This window comes from Sciurus carolinensis, chromosome 8, assembly GCF_902686445.1.
Source record: "Sciurus carolinensis chromosome 8, mSciCar1.2, whole genome shotgun sequence".
NCBI classification, from domain to species: Eukaryota; Metazoa; Chordata; class Mammalia; order Rodentia; family Sciuridae; genus Sciurus; species Sciurus carolinensis.
This window is the reverse complement of record NC_062220.1, coordinates 120,475,988-120,503,980: the sequence shown is the minus strand read 5'-3', so window position 1 is coordinate 120,503,980 and position 27,993 is coordinate 120,475,988. Positions and strand designations below refer to the sequence as shown.

General features: G+C 44.8%; 3 protein-coding genes and 1 pseudogene across 6 annotated transcripts in view; all 4 read left to right on the top strand.

The window, feature by feature from the left end:
• The first annotated feature begins 151 nt into the window (after positions 1–151).
• Positions 152–6,064, top strand: LOC124991663 (glutathione S-transferase theta-3-like; annotated as a pseudogene).
• A 542-nt stretch (positions 6,065–6,606) lies between these two features.
• Positions 6,607–8,618, top strand: Ddt (D-dopachrome tautomerase). The gene is made up of 3 exons (XM_047562398.1): positions 6,607–6,772; positions 7,090–7,265; positions 8,371–8,618. The coding sequence occupies exons 1-3, from the start codon at positions 6,665–6,667 to the stop codon at positions 8,441–8,443; spliced, it is 357 nt and encodes a 118-aa protein (XP_047418354.1). The 5' UTR covers positions 6,607–6,664; the 3' UTR covers positions 8,444–8,618.
• An 8,387-nt stretch (positions 8,619–17,005) lies between these two features.
• On the top strand, positions 17,006–21,102 carry LOC124991563 (D-dopachrome decarboxylase-like). Its single transcript, XM_047562223.1, has 3 exons — positions 17,006–17,113; positions 17,392–17,567; positions 19,580–21,102. Exons 1-3 carry the CDS (start codon positions 17,006–17,008, stop codon positions 19,650–19,652), a joined length of 357 nt encoding a protein of 118 aa, XP_047418179.1. The 3' UTR covers positions 19,653–21,102.
• Positions 21,103–21,973: 871 nt separating this feature from the next.
• Positions 21,974–27,993, top strand: part of Cabin1 (calcineurin binding protein 1) — a 138,359-nt gene continuing 132,339 nt past the window's right edge. For 3 of the 4 annotated variants that reach the window (XM_047561620.1, XM_047561621.1, XM_047561618.1), the window contains exon 1: positions 21,974–22,046. The gene's annotated coding sequence lies outside the window, so the exon portion shown is untranslated. Of the gene's footprint in view, positions 22,047–22,080; positions 22,431–27,993 lie in introns of those variants that run through there. The other variant, XM_047561619.1, reaches the window with a different exon arrangement.

Here is a 27,993-nt window from a genome sequence, read left to right as displayed (position 1 = left end):
CTGTTCCATGAACTGCTGTGAACTATGCGCCCAGCCATTCCTGCCACTGTTCCTGTTCCTGCTCCTGTCCTTGGCCTCCTGTCCTTGACCCCCTGGTCAGACTCGTAGGTCTGCCCGCTGTGCCCCTACCCCACCCACTGCTGATCTCACCATGGGCCTGGAGCTTTTCTTGGACCTGCTGTCCCAGCCCTGCCGCACTGTCCACATCTTCACCAGGAGGAATGGCATCCCCTTCCAGCTGCGCACTGTGGAGCTGCTCAAAGGTGGGCCGGGTAGGCGCTCTGGGAAGTATGGGTTAGGTGTGCAGGTGGTCCTCTGCCTATGGCATCGCTTTGTGGTCAGGCTAGGTGTATAGAAAAGCAGGAAGTGCCAGTCTCTCCAGTTACATCCAGCTGTTACATCAGTTGTCAATTGTGTATTTTTAAAGAACCCTAATCTTTGCCTAGTGAATACAAGGCATTCTTCAAAATATAGGATAAAAGGGAGAAGACAGTCCTTGGAAAGAAGAGAGAAGTGGAGAAAGGGCCAAACTATTTTCACCTCTGGGACTGGATAAAAAGATTGAAATACCTCTTCATTTCCAAAATGAAGTTTTCTCCATCTGTTGTGTTTCTGCATTCTGAGGCAGGAGACAGCCCCCATCCACCTGGTTCTCTTCTACTTTCATGTCTTCCTTGTCATTCTTCAGGTTTTTTTTTTTTTTTTTTTTTTTTCTTGCTCATGACTTACTCCTGTCCCTGAATGTTTCCACCCACTGCCAGGGCCCTGAGGGCTTTGAAGAACCCTGTGGAAGAGCTGTAGGGAAGACCAACATCCTTAACTTAGATGCAGTGCTGCTGGTCTGACTGACCTGGAAACACAGTTGGAGCAGAATCCAGTAAAGGATGCAGGAGGTAACCAATCCAGACGAAGGCCCCTGCTCAGCTGAGCCCTCCCATTGGCTGCCTTGGGCCACTTTCTGTGGGACATAGGGTGGCTACAGGCAGTTTCTGGAGAGAGGATGGGCAGGAGTAATGGTGTCCATTCAGTGGAAGGAAAAAGAGGCCCACAGGTAGGTCTATGATCAAGCTGAAGCCTGGCTTGATGGAGGCCGTGCACACCACATACTAATTGGGCACTTAATGTGCCCTCTAGCACTAGCCTGGGCTTGGAGATGGAGTCTGTGGAAGTTATTCGGACTTGGGAAACCATCTTGAGAAGGGAGTTTTGAGGGTTTGGCACGGGAAAGGAAGAAGTGCTGAGCTGTTAAAGGCTAAGTGGCCAAATGGGGCAAGCATTTCTGGATATAGAAATGGGAATAAGGGTGGCTGGAACTCTGGGGGTGTGAACAGGTAGCCTGGTTAGAAGGGCCTGATCCCCCTCCCTGGCCCTAGGGTGGGAAGAGAAATCAGAAGAGACAGAGTAGAGCTCGGAGAGGAGACTGGAGTGCCTGACATGGATGGAGCTGGCTGGGGTATCAGGTGGATTATGCTTCCAGAGTATTACCCTCTCCCCAGGCCCAAATTGAAATTGTGCTTGGCTCAGGCTCCAATCAGGTAGGCACAGGGCAGGTGGGGTGATCTATGATCCATGGACAAGCACGGTGTTCACCTCTTCCTCTATACACCCCCCAAATGCTGGTGCCTGAAGTTAAGGGTGGGGCAGGCAGAGACTTCAGAGGACTTGGGGTTCTCCATATCCACCTCACTGGTCTCTCCTGCACTACACTGAATCCTTTGGTCAGGTGAACCCTCTGAGGAAGGTGCCAGCCTTAAAGGGTGGGGACTTCACATTGACTGAAAGGTAATGGATCCCTAGCCTGTAGCCAAGCCTGTTGGGCCAATCAGCTGCCTATGTCCACTGTTAATGACTGTGGCCACAGTGTGTGTGTCCCAAATACCTGTGCCAACTGCAGGGTACAGAGTGGGCAGAAGCAGGCAGAGATGTCCAGGGCTGGGAGGGGCTGTTGAAGTTATGGCATGCCTGTTTCCCCCTGCATGGTACAGATAAGAAAACAAGCTGGGAGAGGGCAGGTTGTGGACCAAGACTGCTTTCAGGCCCCTTCCCTACCAACCCAGGCCTCAAAAAGGAAAGTGCTAAATGTGGAATGGTGGCAGCCCAGGTATCTCAAAGCAACCACTGCTCTCATATATCCTGGGGGGTGAGTGGTATTTCCCTGGGGTACCAAGGAAACACCCAGTGAGCTCAGTGACTATTTACCAAGCACCCATCAACATGAGGCACCATCCAGGCCCTGGCCATAATCAGGGGCTTGTGTAAGCCCTCATGGAGCTCACATTCTAGAGGGAACTGACAATAATGACATAACCACGTAGAGGGTGCTGTGGAGGAAATAGGTTGGGGTACAATTTTGAATGGGTGGTCAAGGGAAGTACCACTGAGGGGGTGGCATTTGAGCAGGAACTTGCAGACTCAGATGCAAGATATGTAAGGAAGGGTATTCTGGTTGGAGGGAAGAGTGAGGATGAAAGTAGTGACGTGGGACCTTGCTTGGGGTGAAGGCTAAAGAGCAAGGGTTCAATGTGGCTGTGATGAGGGGGGCAAAGCAAGAGAGGAGGGGGCAGGAGAGGGAAAAGTTGGGCTTTTCCTGTAGGTGAATGGGACCTTTGGTGGATTTGAATAGAGGAGTGCTGCGACCTGCTCTGTTAATTCAGAAACCGGCAATGGGTGATGGAAAATGAAGAAAAAACACACAAACATTTAGAGAGAGAAGCAGGATCAGGTGGGGAACTGAACTCTGATTGAGAACAGTGACCCAGAGCTGGCTCTACACATTTGTTATATAGGTTTTATCATCGAAAGGTTATTGGTGAGAAAGTTTCCGCCAAGCAGGCAGGCTTGAAGGTCACAGTGTGGACAAGACATTATGGTTACCTTGCTATGCTCAGACTTCCCTAGAAGTCAGTGTGGATTCAAGGTTAAAGCTGCTATTTCTGGACGTTTGCCCAGAGAAACCAAGGACCAGTGTGCCATAGCAACGGGGAAATGTTAACCCAGTACTTTTTTGGGGAAGAGGGGATACCAGGGATTGAACTCAAGGGCACTCAACCACTGAGCCATATTCCCAGCTATTTTTTGTATTTTATTTAGAGACAAGGTCTCACTGAATTGCTTAAAGCCTCGCTTTTGCTGAGGCTGGCTTTGCGCTCTTGATCCCCCTGCCTCAGTCTCTGGAAACGCTGGGATTACAGACATTAACCTGGTACTTTTGCACAGAGGAATGTTAACCCTGTACTTTCATACAGGGGGATCCCAGTGCAAGTGCAACACAACCATGAGGTAATCAAACACTTTGATTCGCATCACGTCTCCCCACAGAGGAGAGTTATGTTATGTGAAATGATCCCCCTGCCTGGGGTGAGAAGTCTACCAAGGAAATCCAAGAATAAGGTGCTAGGCCCCAGGTCAACACAGTGGTGGTGTACCATGGGGAATGACTGACTCTGAGTTCTTTTCAGGTTCAAATAATTGCATGGTTTCTAGAAAGGTTGGACATGGATGGGAGAGATGGGAGCCAAGGCCAACCCAAAGGGTTGGTCACAATGGTGCTGGTATCTTTTACCAAGGTTACAGAGTGCCTTCCTAGTAGAGCCAGATTTATACTCACAGCCATTGACTGCAGAGCCTGAGGCTGAGGCACAATCCAACACCCAGGGAGGCATGATGAACTCTGGGGGTCAGGCTGCAACCGATGAGAGCTGAAGGTCAGGAAGAGTTTCCTGGATGAAGGGGCTAAAAACTTTGAACAGGTGGAGAGAAGGGGAGACAGGGTGGCAAGTAATGCCCTCATGTCATCTGGGAGGATTCTTCTAGTCCCAGGAGAGTCAGAAGGGGCAGTGGCCTTACTCCTGACTCTGTCCCTCTTGTGGATATGGTGGGGAATAGTATTCAAGTTGCTGTAATCCCTCAAGACTCACACTGGGTACCCTTTCATCCTGGAAGCCTTCCCCGAGTTCCTGGTTCCTTCTGAAATCCATGGCATTTTGTTTCTCACTTAGCATCCTTGGTTCAGATGATGGGATGGCCCAGTGTAGAGCTGTGTGACGCTGGGCAGTCACTTGACCTCTCTGAGCCTCACATTCTTGCTCTGCATGATGTGAATGGTGAAAGTGCCCCACCAAATGACCAAAGAGTGACCAGGGCATGTTCTCCACCCCTGTCATGTTCCCACAGTGTGGCCATCTTCTTGTATCTGAGCTACAAGTAAAAGGCCCCTGACCACTGGTACCCCAAAGACCTGCAGGCCAGAGCCCAGGTGGATGAGTACCTGTCCTGGAAGCACACAGCCCTGCAGAGTTGCTGCAGCAGAGCCATGTGACAGAAGGTGAGTCACAGGAGACAAGGTCACCTCACAGGAGGCTTAGGTGATGGTGTTATTTAAAATTTCCATTCACAAGTGAAGAGAGATCAGCAGAGTAGAGGAAAAGGACAGGGGAGCAAGAAAGGGAAGGAAAGGGGAAATATTGGGGAATGGTATGGGCCAAATTATATTATATCATGTGCCTGAATGAACATGTAACAATGAATCCCACAGTTGTGTATAATTATAATGCATCAATAAAAATGTGGAAAAATAACTAAATAAAAACTTTTATTCACATTTGAGACCATAGAACACCAACTTCTAGAATACCAGAGACTGCCAGTCGAAGTGTTTAAGAACATGGACGAACTACATCCCAGGGTGTTTATACATGTATACCACTTGAGAATTCTGGGTGGGTGGAGAGTTGACCAGATGATTGCTGCACTGGGGAGCAGTGAGGTCTTGAGGGCAGTGAGGAGCCAGGTAAAGTTTCATGCAGGAACATGGTGGGGGAAAAAAATCTGTGGGACTGGTATTGAATGGGATAAGGGTAGGGTAAAGGATGGGCATTAGGTGGAGCCTCACCTTCTCTCTGCCTGCTGACCCAACCAGATGATGTTCCCTGTGTTCCTGGGCCAGCCAATGCCTCCTTCTCAGGAGCCACTTCTTACTTCTTTGGCTAAGTAGGACAGATGGCTTCAGCTGCTTGAAAACAAGTTCCTGAGAGACCAGGCCTTCTTTACTGGGTCCCATATCTCTGTGGCTGACTTGGTGGCCATCACAGAGCTGATGCATGTGAGTTCCATGGGGTAGGGTGATTAGTGGGAATTCCTGAGAGAGGGCTAATGTCTCCACTTAAATTGATCTTTCTGGCTATGGGACCCTGGAGGAATCACTTAACCCTGTGAGCATCAGTCTCCTCATCTGTAAAATGAATCTTGATAAGCCCTCACTGCAGGGATGTTGAGGGACTTCCCAGTGTCCCCTGGGAGGGGGACACCCAACTCCTCACACACATGATGAAGGAAGGAAAATTCAATCATAGATCCCTAAAGCAGGTCATGCTGTCTTGGTTATACACAGCCCCTCTACCCTGTTCCTTCTCCCCATAGCCTGTCAGTGCTGTTTGCCAAGTCTTTAAATGCCGATCCAAGCTGGCTGCATGGCGCCAGCGTGTGGAGGCTGCAGTAGGGGAGAACCTCTTCCAGGAAGCCCATGCAGCTATCTTGAAGGCCAAGGATATTCCTCCAGCAGATTCTACCTTGAAGGAGAAATTGATGCAGTCATTTCAGAGTTTGTTGCACTGAGTGGGTGGCCTTGGTCAGTAAAACTACCAAGGGAAATGCTGGGTTGTAAGAAAAAAGAGATGAAGCTACTTGTTCCTTGGCTGTAAGCAGGACATGTCCACACAGTCTCTGTTCCACAGTTCTGCTCAAGTATCAGTATTGTATTCCCTTTGTATCCTCATCCCACCTTTATAAGGTCTGACCTTTGGAGAGAGCTTTAGTAAACACATACATGGCCTTGTCCCTCTTCTATGGAAACTTTCCATGTACCCCCACTTCCTTGAAGTTAAAGTACAAATCATTGCACTTGGCACTGAAGATCTTGCTCCTATCTCTACAAGCTCCCTGCGTACTAACTACATTCATTTCAGATCCCTCTCCTAGTCCTACTTTGGCCTCCTGGCTTTAGCTCATACTTTTCCCTCCTCACCTTCTAAATAATCTTTTGCCACCACTCACACCAGAGGCAACAGAGGAGGAGATGCCCTCGCCGAGGGTCTTTCACAGTCTCCAGTGAGCCTGCACTTGTCACCAGGATTCCAAACTGTTCAAGAAAGGGCAGATTCCCATACTGAAGGTGAATCTTTGACTTTGAGATGGTGGCACCTCATTAAAATAAATAAATAAATAAAAGTTAAACCTCCGTGGCGATGGTTATTAGGGTCGAGGGAGCCTGTGAAGGGCCCTACAGATATTTGTACGGGGGTATTTGGACCTGCATTTAAGTATGGATTAGGAATAGTTTAAACCAACGACTCGACGTCAGGAAAGGGAAAACCACTGCCGCCTACCGGAGGGGAGAGGGCAAGGCCGCGAATGGCCAGCCTCCAGTCCCAGGTAGGGTTAAATCCAACTTGCAGGGAGGTAGAACTTCCGGAAATGTGGTGCCCGCGCACGCACGTGACTGAGGGATGGGGTGTAACTCTGGAAGCCAATCGGAATGCGCTTGCTCTGCTCAGCCAATGAGGAGCCTGGTTACCCCGGCGCCCCACCTCCTTTCCTATTCCGCTGCAGGCAACGGGAGTTGGACTCTGCGAGCTCTTCGCTGTACCGGTTGTGGCTGTCCCCTGACATGCCGATCATTGAGTTAGATACCAATTTGCCCGCCGACCGCGTGCCTGCGGGACTGGAGAAGCGGCTCTGCGCGGCCACCGCTGCTATCCTGGGCAAACCTGAGGACGTGAGCAAGGGTCGGGTTGCCCTGGGAGCTCGGGGGCCAGGGATCGGGCCCAGTTCATTCTCCGCACCTCCCCAGGGACCCGGACTGTTTTCCCAGGGACTTTCATAGGACAGCCAACCTTTTTGACCTTTCCTATCCCCATTTCCCCGCATCTGACCTTGTCGCACTCCCCAGCCGGGTACCCTGCGTGACTTCCCGGGGCCCTAGCCGGTGTCTTGATCCCCTCAGACCCCCTCGCGTCCCGGCCTCACGCGCCCCTATGCCCTAAGGCAGTCCCACCCGCCCACCTTCAGGTGAAACTTTTGTATCCCTCACAGCGTGTGATCGTCACTGTGCGGCCTGGCCTGACCATGGCACTGGGAGGAACCACAGAGCCCTGTGTCCAGCTAGTGGTCTCCTCCATTGGCGTCGTGGGTACTGCAGAGGATAACCGTGGCCACAGCGCCCGTTATTTTGAATTCCTCACTAAGGAGCTGGCCTTGGACCAGGACCGGTGCGTACGTAGCAGTAGTGAGGATCCCTTTGGGACTGATGTGCAACCAGACATAGTGATCCTGCCTCAGGGTCCTATCTGAGATTGAGGGAAAGAACATTAGTCTAGATGTCTAGACAACCAGTTCTGGGTCCCTTAAAGGTGGGAGATCCAAGACAAAACTGGAAATGAACCATCTCCACTTCCAGACTCCTGTGATTAGAGAGAGGAGGGCTAAAAGAGTTCTTTTCCCCACAAGAAGGTCCTACCACCCAAACCTGGCACACTATGATAGGGTTAAAGTTTCCTGCTGAGTGAAAAATATTCCCAAGTCAAGTCCATGTCTGTGAGAAACTAAGGGCATGAGAAACTTGAAAGGACCTTCCAGAATGAAACCCTTATTGAATCAGGGAGGCCGGTGAGGAACAGCTGCCCCTGATGGGTCTTCAGATCCTCAGACTGGGGAGAGATAATAAATCTAACAATAAATTATGTATTAATGCCTATCATGTGCCAGGAACTCAACACACATGATCCCATTTGGTCCTTACAAGACCTGATCCTCTTGTGAAGACTTGCCATCCCATGAGATAGATGTCTCCATTATGCTGACTTGGCAGATGGGAAAACAGGCTGTTAGCCCCTGCCGACCTGTCTCCACCCTCATGCTCTTCACCAGGAATTTCCAGTCATCTCTGTGAAAGGAGCACATTCAGTTATTCCACAGACATTAGGGTCACCCTGTACCTGACCCGAGTCAGACTTTGAGAGAAGAGAAAGTGCCTGATATCCTGGGCATATCCCAGGGAGTCTGCACTTAGGGGAGAAGACCATCCCTCTGAGCCCACAGACTGACAGACTTGAATGAACACACAGCATACCCACTGAGGCCATGGTGTTGTGTCTGTCTTGGGTGGGGCATGCTGATGTGCAGCCATTATCTTGCACTTGTTAGTCCCAGGGTAGTGGGACTAACAAGTGCAAGATGATGGGGCCAGGAGAGGATCATTAACTTGGATGAGCAGGCTGACAAATACTTCATGGGTGGATGGGGGGTGCCTGGCGGGTGTCTTGTAAAATGAGTTTTTTGCTAAGGGGCTGACATCCTTTTCTCTGTTTCTCAAAGGATAATTATCCGTTTTTACCCCTTGGAGCCCTGGCAGTTGGGAAAGAAAGGGACCGTCATGACATTTTTATGACTGGTACAAAGGATCCAAGGCATCTGTGAGCTGGCTGCCCCTTCCAGAGTGTTCTCTTGGCAGAGGCAAGGCCAGGTGGATATCACCTTTGGGCACCCTTTGTGCAGATATGTCTGTGACCTCATAGTGCTCCTCTCCTTATCCTCATGACAAATAAACAAAACACTCTTCATTATTCAAACATGAGTTATTTACTTCCTTACTCCACTCCCCAGCATCCTGGTCCACCGTGGGCAGAGGGTTGGTTTATAAAGAGGGAACCTTAGGGAACATGGATGTGAGATTTTTCCTATTTTCAGGGTTGCTATTTGATGCACTTATTGTGCTAAAATATGTGGGTGGGTCACTCTTGTGCAGATGAGTGGGAACATGGGGGTAGCTGATCTGACCTGGAACTTTCTCTATTCTACTGATATCCTGAGAATCCTGACCTCAGCCTCATTTGGCCTGGGCCGTCAACTGTCTAGTTTGCTGTGCTAGTCAAGAGAACAGGGTTAACTTCAGAGAACTTTCTTAGCATTGATTCTGCACCTTGAATCTTGCTGAGAATTCTCTGGAGCTGTTCACTTTGTACAACCTATGCCAAACCTGGGAAATACAGTCCATCAGCACACTAGCTGTGTAAATGCAATGTCTGCAACAAGAAACTGGATGAATGTCATTCCTGCTCCCCATCTAAAATCAGATCGTGACTTTATGTTTCAAAGTGTATTTGAGGGCTGGGGAGATAGCTCAGCTGGTAGAGTGCTTGCCTCGAAAGCACAAGGCCCTGAGTTCGATCCCCAGTACCGCAAAAAAAAAAAAAAAAAGTGTATTTGAGTTGATTGAGGGGAGCACAAAGGAAGTCTCCATCTCTAGTGTTCCAGTGTTCTATGCAGAGTTCATTGTTCATGACACTAGTGAGCACTGTTTCCCTGAGCAGTTAGAGGCTTGATGATTTATTTTTAGTGCATCAATGAAATACCAAGTTCAAATTTTCATTCTGTATAGTCTACACAGTTAATAAAGTGAGTTTCCAATGAAGTGTTCCTCTTCCTGCTGGGTTTGTACCTGGCCACTGCTGAGGTTTCTCATTAAAAGCCAGACCTTGGAGTTCCTTCCCCTGGCTTGTCCCAAGTATTTCTGTGCTCCTTCCTTCTGCCCAGGTGTTTCACAGGTTGGAGCTCTGAGGTGTAGATGTTTCTCCCAGCCTTATTGGAAAGGCCTGATTCTCCACCTGGCGTGCAAAGATAAATCAGAACACCAAGAGTAGAGCTCAGGGAGAAAACTAGAGTGCCATCCAGAAGACTGGATGGAGCTGACTTGGATGATGGGTGGATTAAAACTCCAGGGAATCCCCTAACCTCACCCCGAGGCCAAATTGAAATTCTGCTTGGCCCAGGCTCCAAGGGGTTGGGCACAAGGCAGATGGGGTCAGTGTCTATGGTCCACGGACCAGCACAGTGGTCTCCTCTTCCCTGATGCCCCTATCCCCAAGAAGGTGGTAATTGAATTTAGGAATGGGAACAGGCAGAGATCTCCTCCCCACCCACCTCACTGGTCTCTCCTGCAGGTCAGCACTACACTGATTTCTTTACCCAGATGAAGCCTTGAAGGATGGAACTTCATATTGGTTGAAGGATAATAGAACCCTGGCCTGCCTCCAAACCTTGTGAGGATAATCAGCAATCTCTGTTGATGTTGACAACTTGAATCATGGCTTATGTGTCCCAAGTACCTATGCCAGCCCCAGGGTGGAGAAATGACTGAAGCAGGCAAAGTTAACAGGGTTGGGAGAGGCTATTTAACTTATGACATCTCCTACACCATCCTCAATTGTGCTTATGAGGAAAGTGAAACTGGCAGGGGGATCAAACTTCCACAAGGTCTAAGACCCACCTTACTTTCAGGCCCCTTTCCAACCAACCCAGGACTCAGCAGGAAGGAGAATGCTAAATGCGAAGCAACACAGCTGCATCAGATATCTCCAAGTGACCACTTTTCCCACAAATCCTGGGAGGAAGTGCTGTTTCCCTGGGGAGATGAGGGAATACACAGTGAGCTTGGTGGCTATGCTGAGCACACACTAAGGCCAAGACCTGGTCCAGGACTGAATAGGGAACATATCTAAGTCTTTGCCTTCATGGAGCTCACATTCTAGTGGAAAGAGCTGACAACCTACATAAGCAGGTAGCAAGTAGGTGGAGAATACTGTGGAGAAGGTAGGTGTGTGGGGGTGGGTGGGTGTGATTTGGAGTGGAACATTGAGGAGGTGGCATCTGAGCAGGAACCTATATAATGGAGGTACCGGATGTGGGGAACTGTGTTCCAGGTGGAGGGAAGAGCAAGGGCAAAAGCCCAAGGTGAGAGCAAGCTTGGGATACTGGTTAAGAGCATGGTGGGAAGTACTGTGGCTGGGGTGAACAAGAAGAAAAATGCAGGCGTAAAGGACAGAAGGGAGCATGGGGCACAGGGACAGCTTTGGTTTTTCCTATGCATGGGTGGGGCTGTTGGGGGATTAGAGCAGAGGAGTGCTATGACTGACCTGTGTTTTAACAATGAGAAGACTACAGTGATAATCTAGGAACAAGTTGCTGGGTCCCTAATAAGCTGGTGGTGATGCAGGGTAGGGAAATTGGCTGTTATGGATGTCAAAACATGGAACTGAAGGGTTTGTTGAAAGGTTAGACATAGATGGGAGAGATGGGAGCCAAGGCCAACCCAAAGGGTTGGTCACAATGGTGCTGGTATCTTTTACCAAGGTTACAGAGTGCCAGTAGAGCCAGATTTATACTCATAGCCATTTGGCTACAGAGCCTGAGGCTGAGGCACAATCCAACACCCAGGGAGGCATGATGAACTCTGGGGGTCAGGCTGCAACCGATGAGAGCTGAAGGTCAGGAAGAGTTTCCTGGATGAAGGGGCTAAAAACTTTGAACAGGTGGAGAGAAGGGGAGACAGGGTGGCAAGTAATGCCCTCATGTCACCTGGGAGGATTCTCCTAGTCCCAGGAGAGTCAGGAGGGGCAGTGGCCTTACTCCTGGCTCTGTCCCTCTTGTGGATATGGTGGGGAATAGTATTCAAGTTGCTGTAATCCCTCAAGACTCACACTGGGTACCCTTTCATCCTGGCAGTCTTCCCTGAGTCCCTGGTTCCTTCTGAAATCCATGGCATTTTGTTTCTCACTTAGCATCCTTGGTTCAGATGATGGGATGGCCCAGTGTAGAGCTGTGTGACGCTGGGCAGTCACTTGACCTCTCTGAGCCTCACATTCTTGCTCTGCATGAAGTGAATGGTGAAAGTGCCCCACCAAATGACCGAAGAGTGACCAGGGCATGTTCTCCACCCCTGTCATGTTCCCACAGTGTGGCCATCTTCTTGTATCTGAGCGGCAAGTACAAGGTCCCTGACTACTGGTACCCCCAGGACCTGCAGGCCAGAGCCCGGGTGAATGAGTGCCTGTCCCGGCAGCACACAGCCCTGCGGAGTTGCTGTGGCAGGGTCATCATTTGGTAGAAGGCGAGTCACAGGAAACAAGGATGTTTAAGTGATAGTGCTTTCTCTTTGAAAACTTCCATTCAAGACTGGGTATGGTGATGCACGCCTATAATCCCAGTGACTCAGGAGGCTGAAGTAGGAGATTTGAATGTTCAGGGCCAGCCTCAGAAAGTTAGTGAGGCCCTAAGAAACTTAGTGAGAACCTGTCTCAAAATAAAAATAAAAAGGACTGGGGATTGGTTCAATCTCCAGAGCAAAAAAATTAAAAATTAAAATAAAACAAAACTTCCATTCAGATCTGAGAACTTAAAACACCATATTCTAGAATGCAAAAGACTGCCAAATCTAACCAACTTGTGGCCCAGAGGGGAAACAAAGGCACAGAGTGAATCAAGTAGAGATTCCCCCAATGTGTCTTAATTCCTGAGCTACCAGCAGTTAGTCCTATTCCCTTTTGCATACTGCCTGGAAATACTACCTTTTGAGGCTAGAAAAAAAAATACAAGCTACACACATAATTCCCTGATGTGGAGATATTAAATAAAAAGAATCAGACTGGGAGGACATGAGGAGACATTCAATTAATGTTTGTTAGAGAACTCAACAAAGAAAAGTGTGATAGATTTTATAGTCAATGAAATTGTATGCAAGAAAAAAAGCGTTAAAAGGAAAACACCAGGACTAATGTTGATAAAGTTATGTTAGAAATAAGTAATGTTCTTTAGCGTGCTCTTAGAAACTCATCACAAAAAATATGAAATTCATTTGGAGAAATAAAGGGCCCAGAATAGCCAAATCAACCCTTAACAAGAAAAGCAATGCAGAAGGCATCACAATACAAGACCTTAAATTATACTACAGAGCTATAGTAACAAAAACAACATGGTACTGGCACCAAAACAGGTATGAAGACTAGTGGAATAGAACAGAAGCCACAGACAAACCCACATCAAGACAGTTATCTCATACTTGACAAAGGTGCCAACAACATACATTGTAGAAAAAATAATGCTGGGAAAACTTGAAATTCATATATAGTGGAATGAAATTTAACACTTATATCTCACCCTGCACGAAACTCAAAGTAGATCAAAGACTTAGGAATTAGATCAGAAACCCTGCGACTTCCAGAAGAAAACATAGGCCCAACACTCCAACATGTTGGCTCAAGAACTGACTTCCTTAACAAGACTCCTACAGTACAAGATGTAGAAACAAAAATCAATAAATGGGATGGCATCAAATTAAAAAACTTGTTCACAGCAAAGGAAACAAGAGTGTAACGTTAAAGCACTACACATGTGTGCAGCTGCTAAATTTACCAGGTCAGAACTCATAAACAATAAAAAGACTCTCTTTATACCAGATAGCATTTATTTTAGTAATGATATGGAAGCAAGAGCAATGCAAAAGTGATAGACGAGAGAGAAAGAAAATACATCAGCAGATAGGGGGAAACACCAACACCCAAAGTCATGTAACTGGGAGTCCCTGGGGTAGTTTTCAGAATCCCAACTGGGGTTCCAGGCAGTGTCCTCTCTATGGATGAGACTCCATAGTCTTATTCCCAGTGGTGTTCCTTAAATACAAATTAGAAAAAGAAAGTTCTATTCTAACAACCTGCAAGGCCTAGTGATCCCCTTCAGGACCCTCATCCCCGCAAGGACTGGCCAGATCCTTGAAGGGAGGGAGTGATAGACTTGAGATAAGTGAATGACTGAGTTTTTGTGAGTGAGTCAAACCCACCCAGAAGTCAGTCTTTAGATGTTTCTTCAAGGGTGTGCTAAGGTCATGTCAGGCATGCGGACAGGGAAGATCTTTAAAGAGTACAAAAAGAGAGCCCTTTTTCTTAGCCCTTTAAAGAGTACAAAAAGAGAGTCTACAGAATGGGAGAAAATCTTTGCCGCCTGCTCATCAGATGAGCTAATATCCAGGATATACAAGGAACTCAAACTCAACACCAAAAAATCAAATAACCCAATCAATAAACAATGGACAAAGGAACTAAACAGACACTTCTCAAAAGAAGAAATACGAAAGATCAAGAAGTATATGAAAAAATGGTCAGCATCTCTAGCAACTAGAGAAATGCAAATTAAAACTACAATGATATTTCATCTAACTCTAGTCAGAATAACAATTATCAAGAATATAAGTAATGACAAATGTTGGTGAGGATATGGGGAAGAGGGTATACTCATACATTGTTGGTGGGACTGCAAATTGATGAAACCACTCTGGAAAGCAGTATGGAGATGCCTCAAAAATCTAGGAATGGAGCCACCATTTGACCCAGTTATCCCATTTATCGGTATATATCCAAAGGATTTAGAATCAGCATACTGCAGTGATACAGACACATTAATGTTTATAGCAGCAAAATTCACAATAGTTAAGCTATGCAGCCAACCTAGGTGACCTTCAACAGATGAATGGATAAAGAAAATGTGGTATATGTATACAATTGGGTATTATTCAGCCATAAAGACTTTATGACATTTGGTGGTAAAAGGATGGATATGGAGAGTATAGTGCTAAGTGAAATAAGCCCATCTCCAAAAACCAAAAGTTGAATGTTTTCTGTGATATGTGGAAGCTAACCCACATAAGTTGGTGTGTGGGGGGGTAGAAGTTCAGTGGAGTAAACAAAAAGGAATGAAGGGAAGGGAGGAGATGGAGAAAGGAAAGACAGTAGAATGAATCTGACATAACTTTCCTATGTACATATATGAATATACTACAGTGAATCTCACCATCATGTACACCCACATGAAATTAGTTTATTAACTATGGATAAACTATAGAAAGATCAATAGGGGAAAGGGAGCTGGGGTTGGGAGGAGGGAAGGGAAAGGAAAGGTACTGGGGACTGACTGAATTAGAACAAGATATATGCCATGCTTTTATAGTTATGTCAAAATGAATCATACTGTTATGTATGATTAAAAAGAACTAATAAAAAGGAAAATGCATGCATTAAAATTAAAAGAGGAACAATAAAAAATTGGAGGAACATTGGCCAAGAAATCAAGGAAGGGTTTATTTGAAGAGGAAATTGGCCAATAAATAGAGCTAAACATGTCTACCTTCAGTCATAAGCAAGTAAATATACATGAGTTCAAGATCCACGTACTATGTTTACTGTGTGTATATATTTTTGAAAGCCATACTCTGAACTAATATTTGCAGAGCATTTCCTTAGTTCCTGACCCTGCGTATATGAGAGAGCATGAAATGAGCATACTCTTACTCTGTTGCAGATAGAATATCACCTTTCTGGAGGGCTATTTGACATTAAGTAGATTTCCTCACTGCCCCTAAAGTATAAGTCATTGCACTTAGCATTGAAAATCTTGACCCTATCCCTTCAAACCTCCCTGCCTCCAAACTACATTCGTTTCAGACCCCTCTCCTGCCAGTCTTGACTCATGCTATTCCCTCCTCACCTTCTCTGCCAGATACCCTCCTGTTCTTTTGGCATTTGGCATGATGTTGCTTCTCCAGGAAGATTTCCTTGACCTCCCCATCCCCAGGCCAGGACAGCTGACTCTCTGGGCTCCTCAGCTCCAATGTTTTCCTCCTTCAGTCCTGGGCTGAGTACATGTCCCAGGTGTTGGTTGACCCTGCATAGAGATGTCTGATTAGGGATGGCCTTGATTTCCTAGGTCTCTCTCTTCCTGAGGGGTTGCTACCTGTTTTCCACAGGCAGGTTGCAAGGCTGTTTCATGAACCTCCTTGTAGGGAGGGAAGTCCCTGATTTGGGAAGTCCTGTTCATGACCCTGAAGGTACTGCTAAGCAGACTTGATTTCTCTTAGGCAAGAGACCATTGTCTTCTCTTTTTCCAACTCTGGATCTAAGACTTGTCACCTGTTCTTGACATTTCCTCTGAACTGTCACAATCTACCTGTCTTGTGTACCAGACCCTCTGATAAGCTGGTGTCTAATAAATAATAATAAAGGGACAGGAAAGGTCAAGACAGAGCCCCTGGCCCCGAATTCCCATGGAGGATCCTTTATTATGCACACTTATATAGTAATTTATATGCATAATTGAAATTGCAACTATACACCCACAGAATTTTAATTATATTTGAAATTTCCAATTAAAATGACTTTCCAATACTGAGAATCATTTGAACCAACATACTAATTTGAGTTATGATACCCTTTGCTACCCCCTAGTGGTATGTGGCTCAGCATTAGGAGTAAGAATCTGAAAAGGCAGGTGTCTATGGAGACCAGGCAGGGATGGTATAACCTAAGGATCTTTCCCAGCCCCACCGGCACCAATTTGTGTCACTATGTCTCCTGATTGTTCAAGGGGAGCTCAGATTTCTATATCGAATGTGAAGATATATGACTTTGAAATGGTAACAATTCGTTTTAAAAAAATTCAGCTTATTGAATGTTGACTTTCCATTTGCACATCGATTTTGGAATCAATTTGTTTTATGACTGATTGGAAGAGTATTTTAGTTCTGTATAATTGTATTTTGATTTTTCTTTGTTTATCCTTACTTGGTTTTAAGCTTCCTCCATCCCATCCCATGTATAAATCTATTCCAATTGTAAAAAAAAAAAAAAAAAAAAAACCAAAAACTTCAAATCACCGTGACACTGGCGATTATGGTCAGCTTGTGGAAGACCTCTACAGGGGTGTGTGTGTGTGTGTGTGTGTGTGTGTGTGTGTGCGTGTGTGTGTGTGTGTGTGTGTGTGTTAAGACCCCTCTCTAAATAAAGGGTTAGAAACCGTGGTCCCATGCACCTGAACCGGAAAATCCCAGGAAAGAGAGAACCACCAACAGCCTGCTGCAGCGGGTGGGCGGGTCCTTGATACCGCCGGAGTTTTCCAATGTGCTGGGATGTCTGACTTAGAGAAATCAGGGCAGACACTTGCAGGTGTCTGCTGAGGCCGGGATGTACGTACTCTGGGCAGCCAATCCCGGAGTGGTAAGTCTCTGGTCAGCCAACTACGAGCCTAGTTGCTGTGGCGCCCCGCCCCTGCTCTCTATTTTACTTACCCGGGGGAAGTTAGAACTCCACTCAGCATCTTTAAGCCTCTTGGTCGTCTTCTCCTGAGGAACATGCCCACGATCGAGCTGGACACCAACTTGCCGGTCAACCGCGTGCCCGCCGGACTGGAGAAGCGGCTCTGCGCGACCGCCGCCGCCATTCTGGGCAAACCTGAGAACGTGAGCGAGGGCTGGAGCACGAGGGAAGGTTGGCATAGTGGGGTCAGGCTCTGTCCACTCTTCGCCTCGCCACAGTGATTCGGACTCTTCTCCTCAGGGACCTTCATCGGTCCTCCAACCTCTAACCTTCCATGCTCATGAACCGGCGGGCCCCGCTTCTCATTGTTCCTTGTTCATTATCCCGACTAGAGTCTCCGCATCTCGGCTTTGGTACGCCCAGGTCCCCAGTTCTAGCCCAGTTGCCTCAGATTCAGGTGAAACTTCCGTGTCCCCTGCAGCGGGTGAACGTGACGGTGCGGACCGGCCTGACCATGGCGCTGTGTGGATCCACAGAACCCTGCGTCCAGCTGATTGTCTCCTCCGTTGGCGTGGTGGGCACTGCGGAAGAGAATCGGGGTCACAGTGCGGGTTTCTTCGAGTTCCTCACCAAGGAGCTGGCCCTAGGCCAGGACAGGTGTGTTGTGTTAATGAGAGAACCCATTTAGGACTGCTCTGCAAACTGAGGCAGTGATAGCGGCACTGCATAAAAAGGGGGGAAATTTCATTCCTTGCTTTGCCCAGGAGTCCTGAGCCTCTTGACTCCTCCTTCCTGTTGGTGGGTCTGTGTTCACAGGTATGCTAGGATTGGATGAATTTCTGGATATGAAGAGGTTCTTGCTGTTGATCAATTCAAACTCAGAATTGTAAAACAACATTATTTGTAGTCTTAGGAATTGCAACTGGGGAGACAGCTTTGAACCAGTGTTCCGAGAAAGGCAGGGAAAGTTGGATTTTATATGAGCAAGCAGTGTTCCATGATTACAAAGCAGTAAAAACTCCTTTGTAGGAATCTTCTTTGAGAAAGAACGGGGGTGCCTGAATGGTTAGAATGTAAAGAAAGAAAATACATATTTAGTAAAAATGGCCAAAAATGAGCCCAATAATCTCTTAATATGCATTTTAGGTCTCTGAACACAATGGAATTTTCCTGTAGTTCAGGGTTCAGATAATTTCAGATACCCACAATCAAAGGGTGGAGGGAACCTAAGTTCAATTTTTGATAATGGGTTCAAAAGTACACAAGTTCTGCTTCCTTTAATGAACTCCTGAACCCATTTTGAAAAGCTCTCTTGATGTTGCTTTCATTGTGCTTTATTTTCACACTGTGAGACCTGGGAAGGCATGGCTTCTAGGATCACAGTGTTTCCCTCTGTCCACTTGGAAGGCTCTCTTTCAACCACTCCCCAGGAGACATTGGAAGGGTCATTTAGGTGGCCTATGCCCTGCATCTGTCTTGACACCAGGCAAAGTAGGAGGACGTTATTACCCTGAAGAAGTCAGAGAGAGTCTAATTCTCCCAGAAAAGAACTTTTCTAGGCTGTTCAGAAGGAAATCTGGGTATGTCCTTAGACTATGCAACATTGGCTCAACCAGGTCCCAGGTAAAGTTGGGGGGTGGGTGATAGAGTAGTGAAAAGAACACTGATCTAGACGTCTAGACAACAAGTTCTGGGTCCCTTAAAGGTGGGGGATCCAAGACAAAACTGGAAATGAACCATCTCCACTTCCAGACTCCTGTGATTAGAGAGAGGAGGGCTAAAAGAGTTCTTTTCCCCACAAGAAGGTCCTACCACCCAAACCTGGCACACTATGATAGGGTTAAAGTTTCCTGCTGAGTGAAAAATATTCCCAAGTCAAGTCCATGTCTGTGAGAAACTAAGGGCATGAGAAACTTGAAAGGACCTTCCAGAATGAAACCCTTATTGAATCAGGGAGGCCGGTGAGGAACAGCTGCCCCTGATGGGTCTTCAGATCCTCAGACTGGGGAGAGATAATAAATCTAACAATAAATTATGTATTAATGCCTATCATGTGCCAGGAACTCAACACATATGATCCCATTTGGTCCTTACAAGACCTGACCCCCTTGTGAAGACTTGCCATCCCATGAGATAGATGTCTCCATTATGCTGACTTGGCAGATGGGAAAACAGGCTGTTAGCCCCTGCTGACCTGTCTCCACCCTCATGCTCTTCACCAGGAATTTCCAGTCATCTCTGTGAAAGGAGCACATTCAGTTATTCCACAGACATTAGGGTCACCCTGTACCTGACCCGAGTCAGACTTTGAGAGAAGAGAAAGTGCCTGATATCCTGGGCATACCCCAGGGAGCCTGCATTTAGGGGAGAAGACCATCCCTCTGAGCCCACAGACTGACAGACTTGAATGAACACACAGCATACCCACTGAGGCCATGGTGTTGTGTCTGTCTTGGGTGGGGCATGCTGATGTGCAGCCATTATCTTGCACTTGTTAGTCCCAGGGTAGTGGGACTAACAAGTGCAAGATGATGGGGCCAGGAGAGGATCATTAACTTGGATGAGCAGGCTGGCAAATACTTCATGGGTGGATGGGGGGTGCCTGGCGGGTGTCTTGCAAAATGAGTTTTTTGCTAAGGGGCTGACATCCTTTTCTCTGTTTCTCAAAGGATAATTATCCGTTTTTACCCCTTGGAGCCCTGGCAGATTGGCAAGGATGGGACAGTTGTGACATTTTTATGACTGGCACAAAGGATCCAGAGCACCTGGGACCTGGCTGTCCCTTCCATGGAATCGTTCTAGCAGTCAAGGCCGGGTGGAATCCAGCTTCGGACACCCTTCATACAGAAATGCAATTGACCTCACAATCCTCTTCTCCATATCATGCCAAAGAAATGAAGAGATTATTCAAACATGAGTTCTTTATCTCCCTACTTCCCTACCTTGCAACCCTTGGCTACCCTTGGCAGGTGATTTGTTTTATAAGGAGGGACCTTAGGGAACATGGAGGTAGGAAGTTTTCTGTCTTCAGGTCTGCTATTTGATATATTTACAGTGCTGAAATGTGGGGTGAGTGGCTCAGTCTGCAGGTTCTGTTCTTTGTACCCAAGTGGAGTCATGGGGGCAGCTAATCTGTCCTGGAACTTCCAGTATACTCTGCTGATATCCTGTGGCTCTTGTTCTCTGCTTGCGGTGGCCTGGGCTGTTCACTATCTACAAAAGCCCTGCTTAGTAGGGAAACAGGGATGGCCAGACTTCAGAAAGCTTCTCCAGTCATTCTAAAAAAAGTAACATTCTCTCTTGAGTCTTGCTGAGAATTCTCTGAATGTGTGCACTTTGCAAAATCATGTCCCAACATGCCAACTGGAAATTTAATATCTGCCACTGGAAACTGAATCAATGTCCCTTCCCCCCATCAGCATACCATATCAAGCTTTGCATTTCAGAGTTTGTACAGGCAAGCTATAGAAGCCCAAAGGAAGTCTCCATCTCAGTAGCTTTCCAGATGTTCCTTGTACTGGTGGGTGCTATTTCCCTGCACAGTTAAATATTTGGTGATCCTTTCATACACTTGTGAAATATCAAATTGAAACTCATTCTGTGCAGTCTACACAGCTAGTAAGGTGAGTTTCCAATGGAATATGCCTATCCTTGCTGCATTTGTACCTAACCACTACTGAGGCCTCTCATTTAAAACTAGATCTTGCAGTTCCTTCCCCTGGCTCATTCCAATTGTTTCTGTACAGTCTTTCTTCTGCCAAGATGTTTTGTGAGTGTACCTTTTCCCAGAGTGGCTTAAGGAATTTTTGTGGGTTGAATGTGAATGAATGGTTACAGAGCCTGAAGATGGAATTGGGGTCTCTCAGCAGGATCATAACATGGTCATAACAATCTCCTATATTAAGCCTATTAAAAGCCACTGTAGTAAGAGTGATATCAGCTGCTGGCTTTTGTGGATTGGTCCTGCCCCACTTTGGCCCTGCCCTTTGCCTCCTGGTAATACTGTGCTGTCCTATAATGTCTTTCATCTTTGAACCCTGACCATGCAGTTACCTGCTGCCATGATATCCCTTCCTACCTTATATCTAAGGACTCACTCCAATGCATCTTTCAAATACAACTTTTATGGTTGAGAGCTGGATTAAAGGTGCATAATATCCCTACAACTTTGTAACCATTTGTTTCCGTTCTGTCTAATCCCATCACACCTCCACCCCATCGTGGCAGGCTATACTTTTCTTAAAGTCAAAGATTGATGATTCAAGAATTTTTGTGCCTCCTAGAATATCAGTAAAGCTTTTTTTATACTGAGCTGACTCTACGAGTTATTCAGCATGATTTTATTGTCCTTAGCTTTTAAAATTATATATTGTCTTTAAATAAGGTAAAAAAAAAAGCCTATAACATTCATTTTTATTTAAATCATCCTTGCCAGTCCCAAGCAGTTATGAATTCGATCAAAGTCTGAATGAACCCCTTCCCTAAAACGCGTTATTACTAATTCCCAAGAGGGTAATTTCTCAGTCTGAGGACCCTTCAACTCTGGAACGTTTTTTCAGCTCCAATTCGGACACTATCCTGCCCACCCTCAATCTCAACCCAGTTCATTTAACAGGTCTTGTTATTTTTTCCCCCCACGTTTCAATAGTTTGTACCTTTGGGGCTTCAATTCCCCCACCCCAAAGAATGAGAGCGCTCTGACACCCTTAGTTCAGTCTAAGTGTTCCCCAAGTTTCCACTGCCTTCAGAGCGCCTTCCCGGGCTCATAACAAGAATACACAGTCCCTTATTTAGCCAAGCACAGGACCAGACACGGAACTCTGCGCTTCACAAGTACAAGTGATGGGACGGGAGTCCGAACTGCGAGCTGGAGCTCTGACTTCCTGAAGTTCAAGGACTAAGAGCAAGGCTCCAGATCCAACAAGCTCCTCCCTCCAGGTCCCAGACGCTTAACCCGCGGATCTGAGGGGCGCCTCCTACTGGGCCTCAGTGAGCTGGGCGGGCAAGAGGCGCGTGCGCCAACTTTGATTGGCTGGCAGGGCCGGCACCCGAGCCAATGGGAGTTCGTCTTGTTGTCAGGCGCGCTGCCGGCCGGCTAGGGGGTCGGCGGAGGGGTTGTTGCCGTGGAGACACCTGGTGAGTTCCCGGGCAGCAGGTTGCGGGGCGGTCCCGATGTAGGGGTGCTGTTCTTGTGAGTCTGGGGCCTGGCCACAGAGGCTGCTGGCGCGAGGCGGAGTCACTTAAAGACTCTGAGGGCTCCTCCGGCATTCCCAGAGCCACAGTCAGGGAAACCGAGGCCGGGATACCGAAAGAACGAGGGCGGGGCTCACTGTCTGCCCCGCGGGCCTTCTCATGGCCCTCGCCACCTCTCTGAGGGTGCGTAGGATGGTCTGTAGTCTCAGGAGTGGTTCTCAGTGACAGCAATAGGAGCCACCATTGATTCTGCGTCTGCTGGGTACACAGCCTGTCGCTAACCCTTTCCTCTCGTCCTTTCACTCACCTTCACAATAGCTCTGCGAGGTGAGTGCTCTTGTTAGTGCCATTTACAGGGTGGAAAGTGAGACCGAGGGAAGGTGAAATGATGTGCCTAAAGTCATCTAGTGGGTCAGCAGGACTCCAACTGAGAATTTTGACCATCCTGCTGCACTGCCCCTCGGAGGAGGCAGACCCTGATTAGATAGATCTCACATGACATTCCCAGATGTCAGCACAGGTGACTTTTGGGCCACATCATTCTTCAGTACCTGGCTTAATACGGTTCATAAGTGGGACATTTGGATTCCATGTGGCTAAGGTTCCTTCTGTGTGGTACATTACTGTGGTTAGAAATTGAATAGCCTTAGAACTGTATTGTTCAGGGGTCAGCAAACTTTTTGTGAATAAAATTGTGTTATTGTAATGTGTTGTAAATATAGTAACTCTACTTTTAATAGCATTTTAGGCTTTGGTAGCCATACACCACTTCAACTCTGTTGTAGTTTGAATACAGCCAAAGACAATATATAAGAGTGGCTATGTTTTACAGAAATTATATTTATGAATACTGAGATTTGAATTTGGTAGCCTTTATGTAATTTTCATGTGTTATGAATGTTTTCCTCATTAAAAATAAAAACTGTTCTTTGCTCCTGGGCTGTGCAAAGAAAGCAATGGACTGATTAACATTTCTAGTCCTGAACCTCCCACAAGAGGAAACTGTGACTTATGGGCATCTACACCAAGTCAGTCACCCAGCTAGGTCTTGCCACAACTGAGCTTAAGACTTCAGCTTCCAGACCCCTAGGCCAGAATAGACTAGAAAATGTTACTACTTATCACTGTCAATCAGGATGCTGAGGTTCCCAAAGTGCTGTTCTTTTTCATGTGTTGTTAAATCATGGAAACTATTTCCTAAACTGTACTCATGGAAACTGGAGAGTTTGAATACTTGTGAGCTTAAAGTGCCGAATGTGCTGTTCTGGGAAAAGTGCAACTGCTGGGCTGAGAATCTGAGAAATTAATACAGGTTGAGCACCACTAATCTAAAAATCTGAAATGCTCCAAAATCTGAAACTGAGTGCAGGCATGATTCCATAAGTGAAAAGTTCCACACCATGAAACTTTGTTTCACGTATACAATTATTAAACATATTGTATAAAATTATCTTCAGGCTCTTTGTATGAGATGTATATGAAAAAAATACATCTCTGTATGTGAGATGTATTTTGGATCTGAAATCCAAAATAGTTCTGACAATTTGTATTTTCTTTCTCATCTTTCTTCTATCATAGCTGTGTTTGTTTGGTTGGTTTTGATACTGGGGATTGAGTCTAGAGGTGCTTTACCACTGAGCTACACCCTCAGTCCTTTTTATTTTTTATTCTGAGAAGGGTCTCACTAAATTTCTGAGCTGGCCTCAAACCTGTAAACTTGTAATCCTCTTGGCCTCCTAGCACTGGGATTACAGGTATGCACTACCACAATTGGCTTTTTTTTTTTTTAAAGCTCCTCTGGGGTTCATGGTGAATAATAAACACATCATCATCCTCAAATTGCTTACATACAGAATGATAAATGTATAATCTCAAATGATTATTTCTTTTAAGTATATTTTATTTTATTTTTTCAGTCCATTTTTAAAAATTAATTTATTCCATCACCCTGTAGGAGGAGTCACAGTGGAAAGACAGATGAATTATGAGAAGCCCAGTGGCTTACAGGTTATAAAAATAAAAAGGACTGGGAATGTAGCTCAGTGTTAAAGTGCCCATGGGTTCAATTTTCAGTACCAAAAAAAAAAAAAAAAAAAAAAAGAATCACTATTTTAAACATTTAAAGTGTGTAGTTCAGTGGTTTTTAGTATAGTCTCAAGTTGTGCAGTCATCATCACAATTAATTTTAAAACATTTCTATCATTCCAGTAAGAAATCTTGATCCATCAGTAGTCACCTTCCATTCCATCTTCCCCCAGCCTTAGGCAACTACTGATCTACTTTCTGTCTCAATGTGTGTATTTTGGATATCTCATATAAATGGGATCATACTGAGGTTTTTTGTAATTGGTTTCTTTCACTTAGCGTATTTTCATGGTCTATTTACATTGTCAGTATTTTATTATTCCTTTTGACTGAATAATGTTTCATTGTATGAATATACAACATTTTATCTATCCATTCATCAGTTGGTGGGCTTTGCAGTTGTTTCAACTTGTGAATTATTATGAATAAGACTACTATGAATATTTCCTTTTTATTATTATTAGGAACTAAGGATTGAACCGAGGAGTGCTTTACCATTGAGGACTACATCCCTAGTATATTTTTTTTATTTTGAGAGGTCCTGCTTAGGGTCCCACTAAGTTGATGAGGATCTTACTAAGTTACTAAGGCTTGCTTTAAACTTGGAATTCTCCTGCCTCAGCCTTCCAAGTTGCTAAGATTACAGGCGCGTGCCACTGTGCCCTGCCTCTCATTAATTCTTGTAGCTACATATTTCTTCCTTGCATTGCTGTCCACAGTTTATTCATCTATTCTCCTGTCTATGGCCATTTAGATTGCTTGCAATCTCTTACAGTTGCAAGCAGTGCTACACAATTAATAATTGTGTGCACGTGTAATTTTGTATTGTTGGAGGTACGTTTTCAGGGTAGACTCCTAGAAGTAGAATTGCTGGATTGAAAATTTAACACATATGCAATTTTCTCAGGTCTTGAAAATTCCCCTTTGGAAAGGTGGTATCAATTTGCATTTGCGCAAGAATTGTGCTTGTTTCTTCACAACCTCACCAAGAGAATGTACTTCCATTCTTTAATTTTTTGCCATTGTGATAGATAAGAAATGGAGTTTAGGTGCTGTTGTAGCATGCATTTCTATAATTATGAGGGAGTTTGAACTGTCTCATGAGAGAGTTTTAGTCTCCTTTTGTGAATTGTCTGTTCCATTTTTTAAAAATCAGGCTTTATCTTTGTTTCTTAGTGTTTTTAAAAAATTATGGTAAGCTATATGTAAAATACAATTTGCCACTTTAACCATTTTTAAGTGTACCATTCTGTGGCATTAAATATATATACATTGTTGGGCAGTCATCATCTCCATTCATCTCTAGAACCTTTTTTTATTCTCTCGCATTGAATCTTTACCCATCAGACACTGACTGTCCCTTCTATCCTTGCCTCCACTTGCCTGTCAACCACCATTCTACTTTGTTTCTATGAATTTGACTATACTTTGGCTACCTCATATGGTGGAATAGTTTTTGTCTTTGTGTTTTTGACTTGTTTCACTTAGCATAATGTCTCCAAAGTTCTCCCATGTTATAACACATGTCAGAATTACTTTCATTTTTAGGGCTGAATAATATTTCATTTTGTGTATGTGCCACATTTCTTTTAGCACATTTGTCTGCTGATGGACACCTGGGTTTATTTCTTTGGACTGTTGCAAATAATACTATGTTCCTGAATTTTTAAGAACTGTTTATAATGTTATGGATATTAGTCCCTTGTCTTTAGTACATGTTGTAAGTATTTTCTCCCAGTTTGTCAATTATCTTTTGACTTTTTCCTGATTTTTGTTAACACAGAAATTTAAAAATTTTGGGGTACCTAAACTTTTTTTTATTTCTTGTACTGGGTATTGAGCCCAGTGGCACTTTCACACTGAGCTCCACCCCCAGCCCTTTTTATTTTGAGACAGGGTCTCACTAAGTTGCTTAGGGCCTCACTGAGTTGCAGAGGCTGACTTTGAACTTGCCATCATCCTGCCTCAGCCTCCAGAGTCACTGGGATTACAGGTGTGCATCACTGCACCCAGTTTATATAGCTTAATTTATTAATATTTTACTGTCTTTGAATTTTAAATCATGATTAGAAAGCCCTTCCTTTTACTAACATTAAAGAGAAATTTGCCCATGTTTCCTTTGATATGAGTGTGGTTTCAATTCTCCCTCCCCATTAGATCCCTAATCCATTTGTAGCTTATTCTTATATACATAGTATATAGTAGAAAGATTCAGGTATATGTACCACTGCCCTACAAGAACTTCATTAACCGCTTCAGAGGATATACCCACCACAAGGTTCTGCCATCTCCCAACATTGCTACACTGAAGACCAATTCTCCAGCACATGAACCTTTGGGAGACACACGTGAATTAAATTCAAATCATAACACATGAGTGCTTGAGTCTTAATTCTGAACCTAATCTCTGTCTATGCATGCAATAGTACCATACTGTCAAATTATTAAGGCTTTATATAGTATGTTTTAATCCCCTCTTAAGAGTTTTTTTACTTTCAGTTTTCCTAGGTAGTCTCAAATTTTTGTTTTTCCATTTGAACTTTCTTATCAAATTGTTATCGGTATTTTTATTGGGGTTATATTGAGTTTATAAATTAACTGGGGAGAGCTGGTATCTTTACATTGTTGAGTCCTACCTAGGAACAGGGAGTAATTCCATTTGTTCAAATTCATTTTGAACATTTTTCAATAGTGCTTAAAAATTTTCCTTGCGCAGGTTGCATATTTCTTACTTATTCCTCAGAATTTAATCATCTTGTTAATATTGCTAATGAGATTTTTCTCTACTATAATATTTCTGTTGATGGTATTTGTACATGAAGCTTATAGTTTTTTATATTAATCTTATATTCACTGAGTTCCTTTATTATTACATAAGTTTTACTATAGATTTCAGGGGTTTCAGATATTCTGTCATCTGCAATTAGTGACAAGTATCTGCAATACTTCTAATTGATTTCTCTGTTCTCATTGCATTGACTGATACTCCAAATGCAATGGTGGATGGTAGCAGAGAACAGTGGATGTTCTGATATTATTGGAAGTGCCTCTGGTATTTCTCCATTAAATAAGAATTTGGCTTTAGGATTAGGTATATGTATTTTGCCACAGTAAGGAAGTATTCCTCATTTCCCTGAATGTATTCTTTCATTTTCCTGTTTGTATTTTTTTAAAATCATGAATGGGTGTTGAATTTCACTGCAGATCTCTCCTACAAAGATACTCATGATTTTTTCCCTTAGATGATTTCATTGGGTTTTCACACAATATGTGTTTTCATTGCTATTTTTCTTTAAATTTCCCATGTGTTTTTATGGTTATATTTCTTTAAATTTCCCCAATTATAGTTGTATTTCCTTTCATCCAGAACTTTAATGTAGTCTTAAGTTTTTAGACAGGTAGACTTTTCTTCTTCTATTGCTGGTGGTAGTAAATTCTGGTTATAATAGATTGTTGTCTTTAATATTTTTACTTTATGGAAGATGTTTTGATTGTGATCTAATATATAATCTTTTCATGAATGTGCTGTGAGCTGTGGAGAAGAATATATGATCTTCGTTATCCAGGTGTAGAATTTGATATACATCTGCAAAACCTCCTTTATTTCTTGTTCATATCCTCTATCTCCATTTCTATCCCCTTATTTTTTCTCTACTTGATAAGTCTTGTATTGAGAGTTTTGTGAAAGTCTTTCCTATTATCAATGTGTTTCTGTGTATCTGTGTATCACCTGAAGGTTTTGCTTCTTAAAGTTGGTTCCTGTTTAGTATATATTCTTCAATGTTATATCATCATTGTGAATTGT

Excerpts from the sequence above, each read along its gene's own strand:
- Ddt (XM_047562398.1), top strand. The coding sequence starts at position 6,665 with ATGCCGATCATTGAGTTAGATACCAATTTGCCCGCCGACCGCGTGCCT. Across the intron at positions 6,773-7,089 it reads TCCTGGGCAAACCTGAGGAC|CGTGTGATCGTCACTGTGCG; the intron begins GTGAGCAAGGGT and ends TATCCCTCACAG. Across the intron at positions 7,266-8,370 it reads CTGGCCTTGGACCAGGACCG|GATAATTATCCGTTTTTACC; the intron begins GTGCGTACGTAG and ends TGTTTCTCAAAG.
- LOC124991563 (XM_047562223.1), top strand. The coding sequence starts at position 17,006 with ATGCCCACGATCGAGCTGGACACCAACTTGCCGGTCAACCGCGTGCCC. Across the intron at positions 17,114-17,391 it reads TTCTGGGCAAACCTGAGAAC|CGGGTGAACGTGACGGTGCG; the intron begins GTGAGCGAGGGC and ends TGTCCCCTGCAG. Across the intron at positions 17,568-19,579 it reads CTGGCCCTAGGCCAGGACAG|GATAATTATCCGTTTTTACC; the intron begins GTGTGTTGTGTT and ends TGTTTCTCAAAG.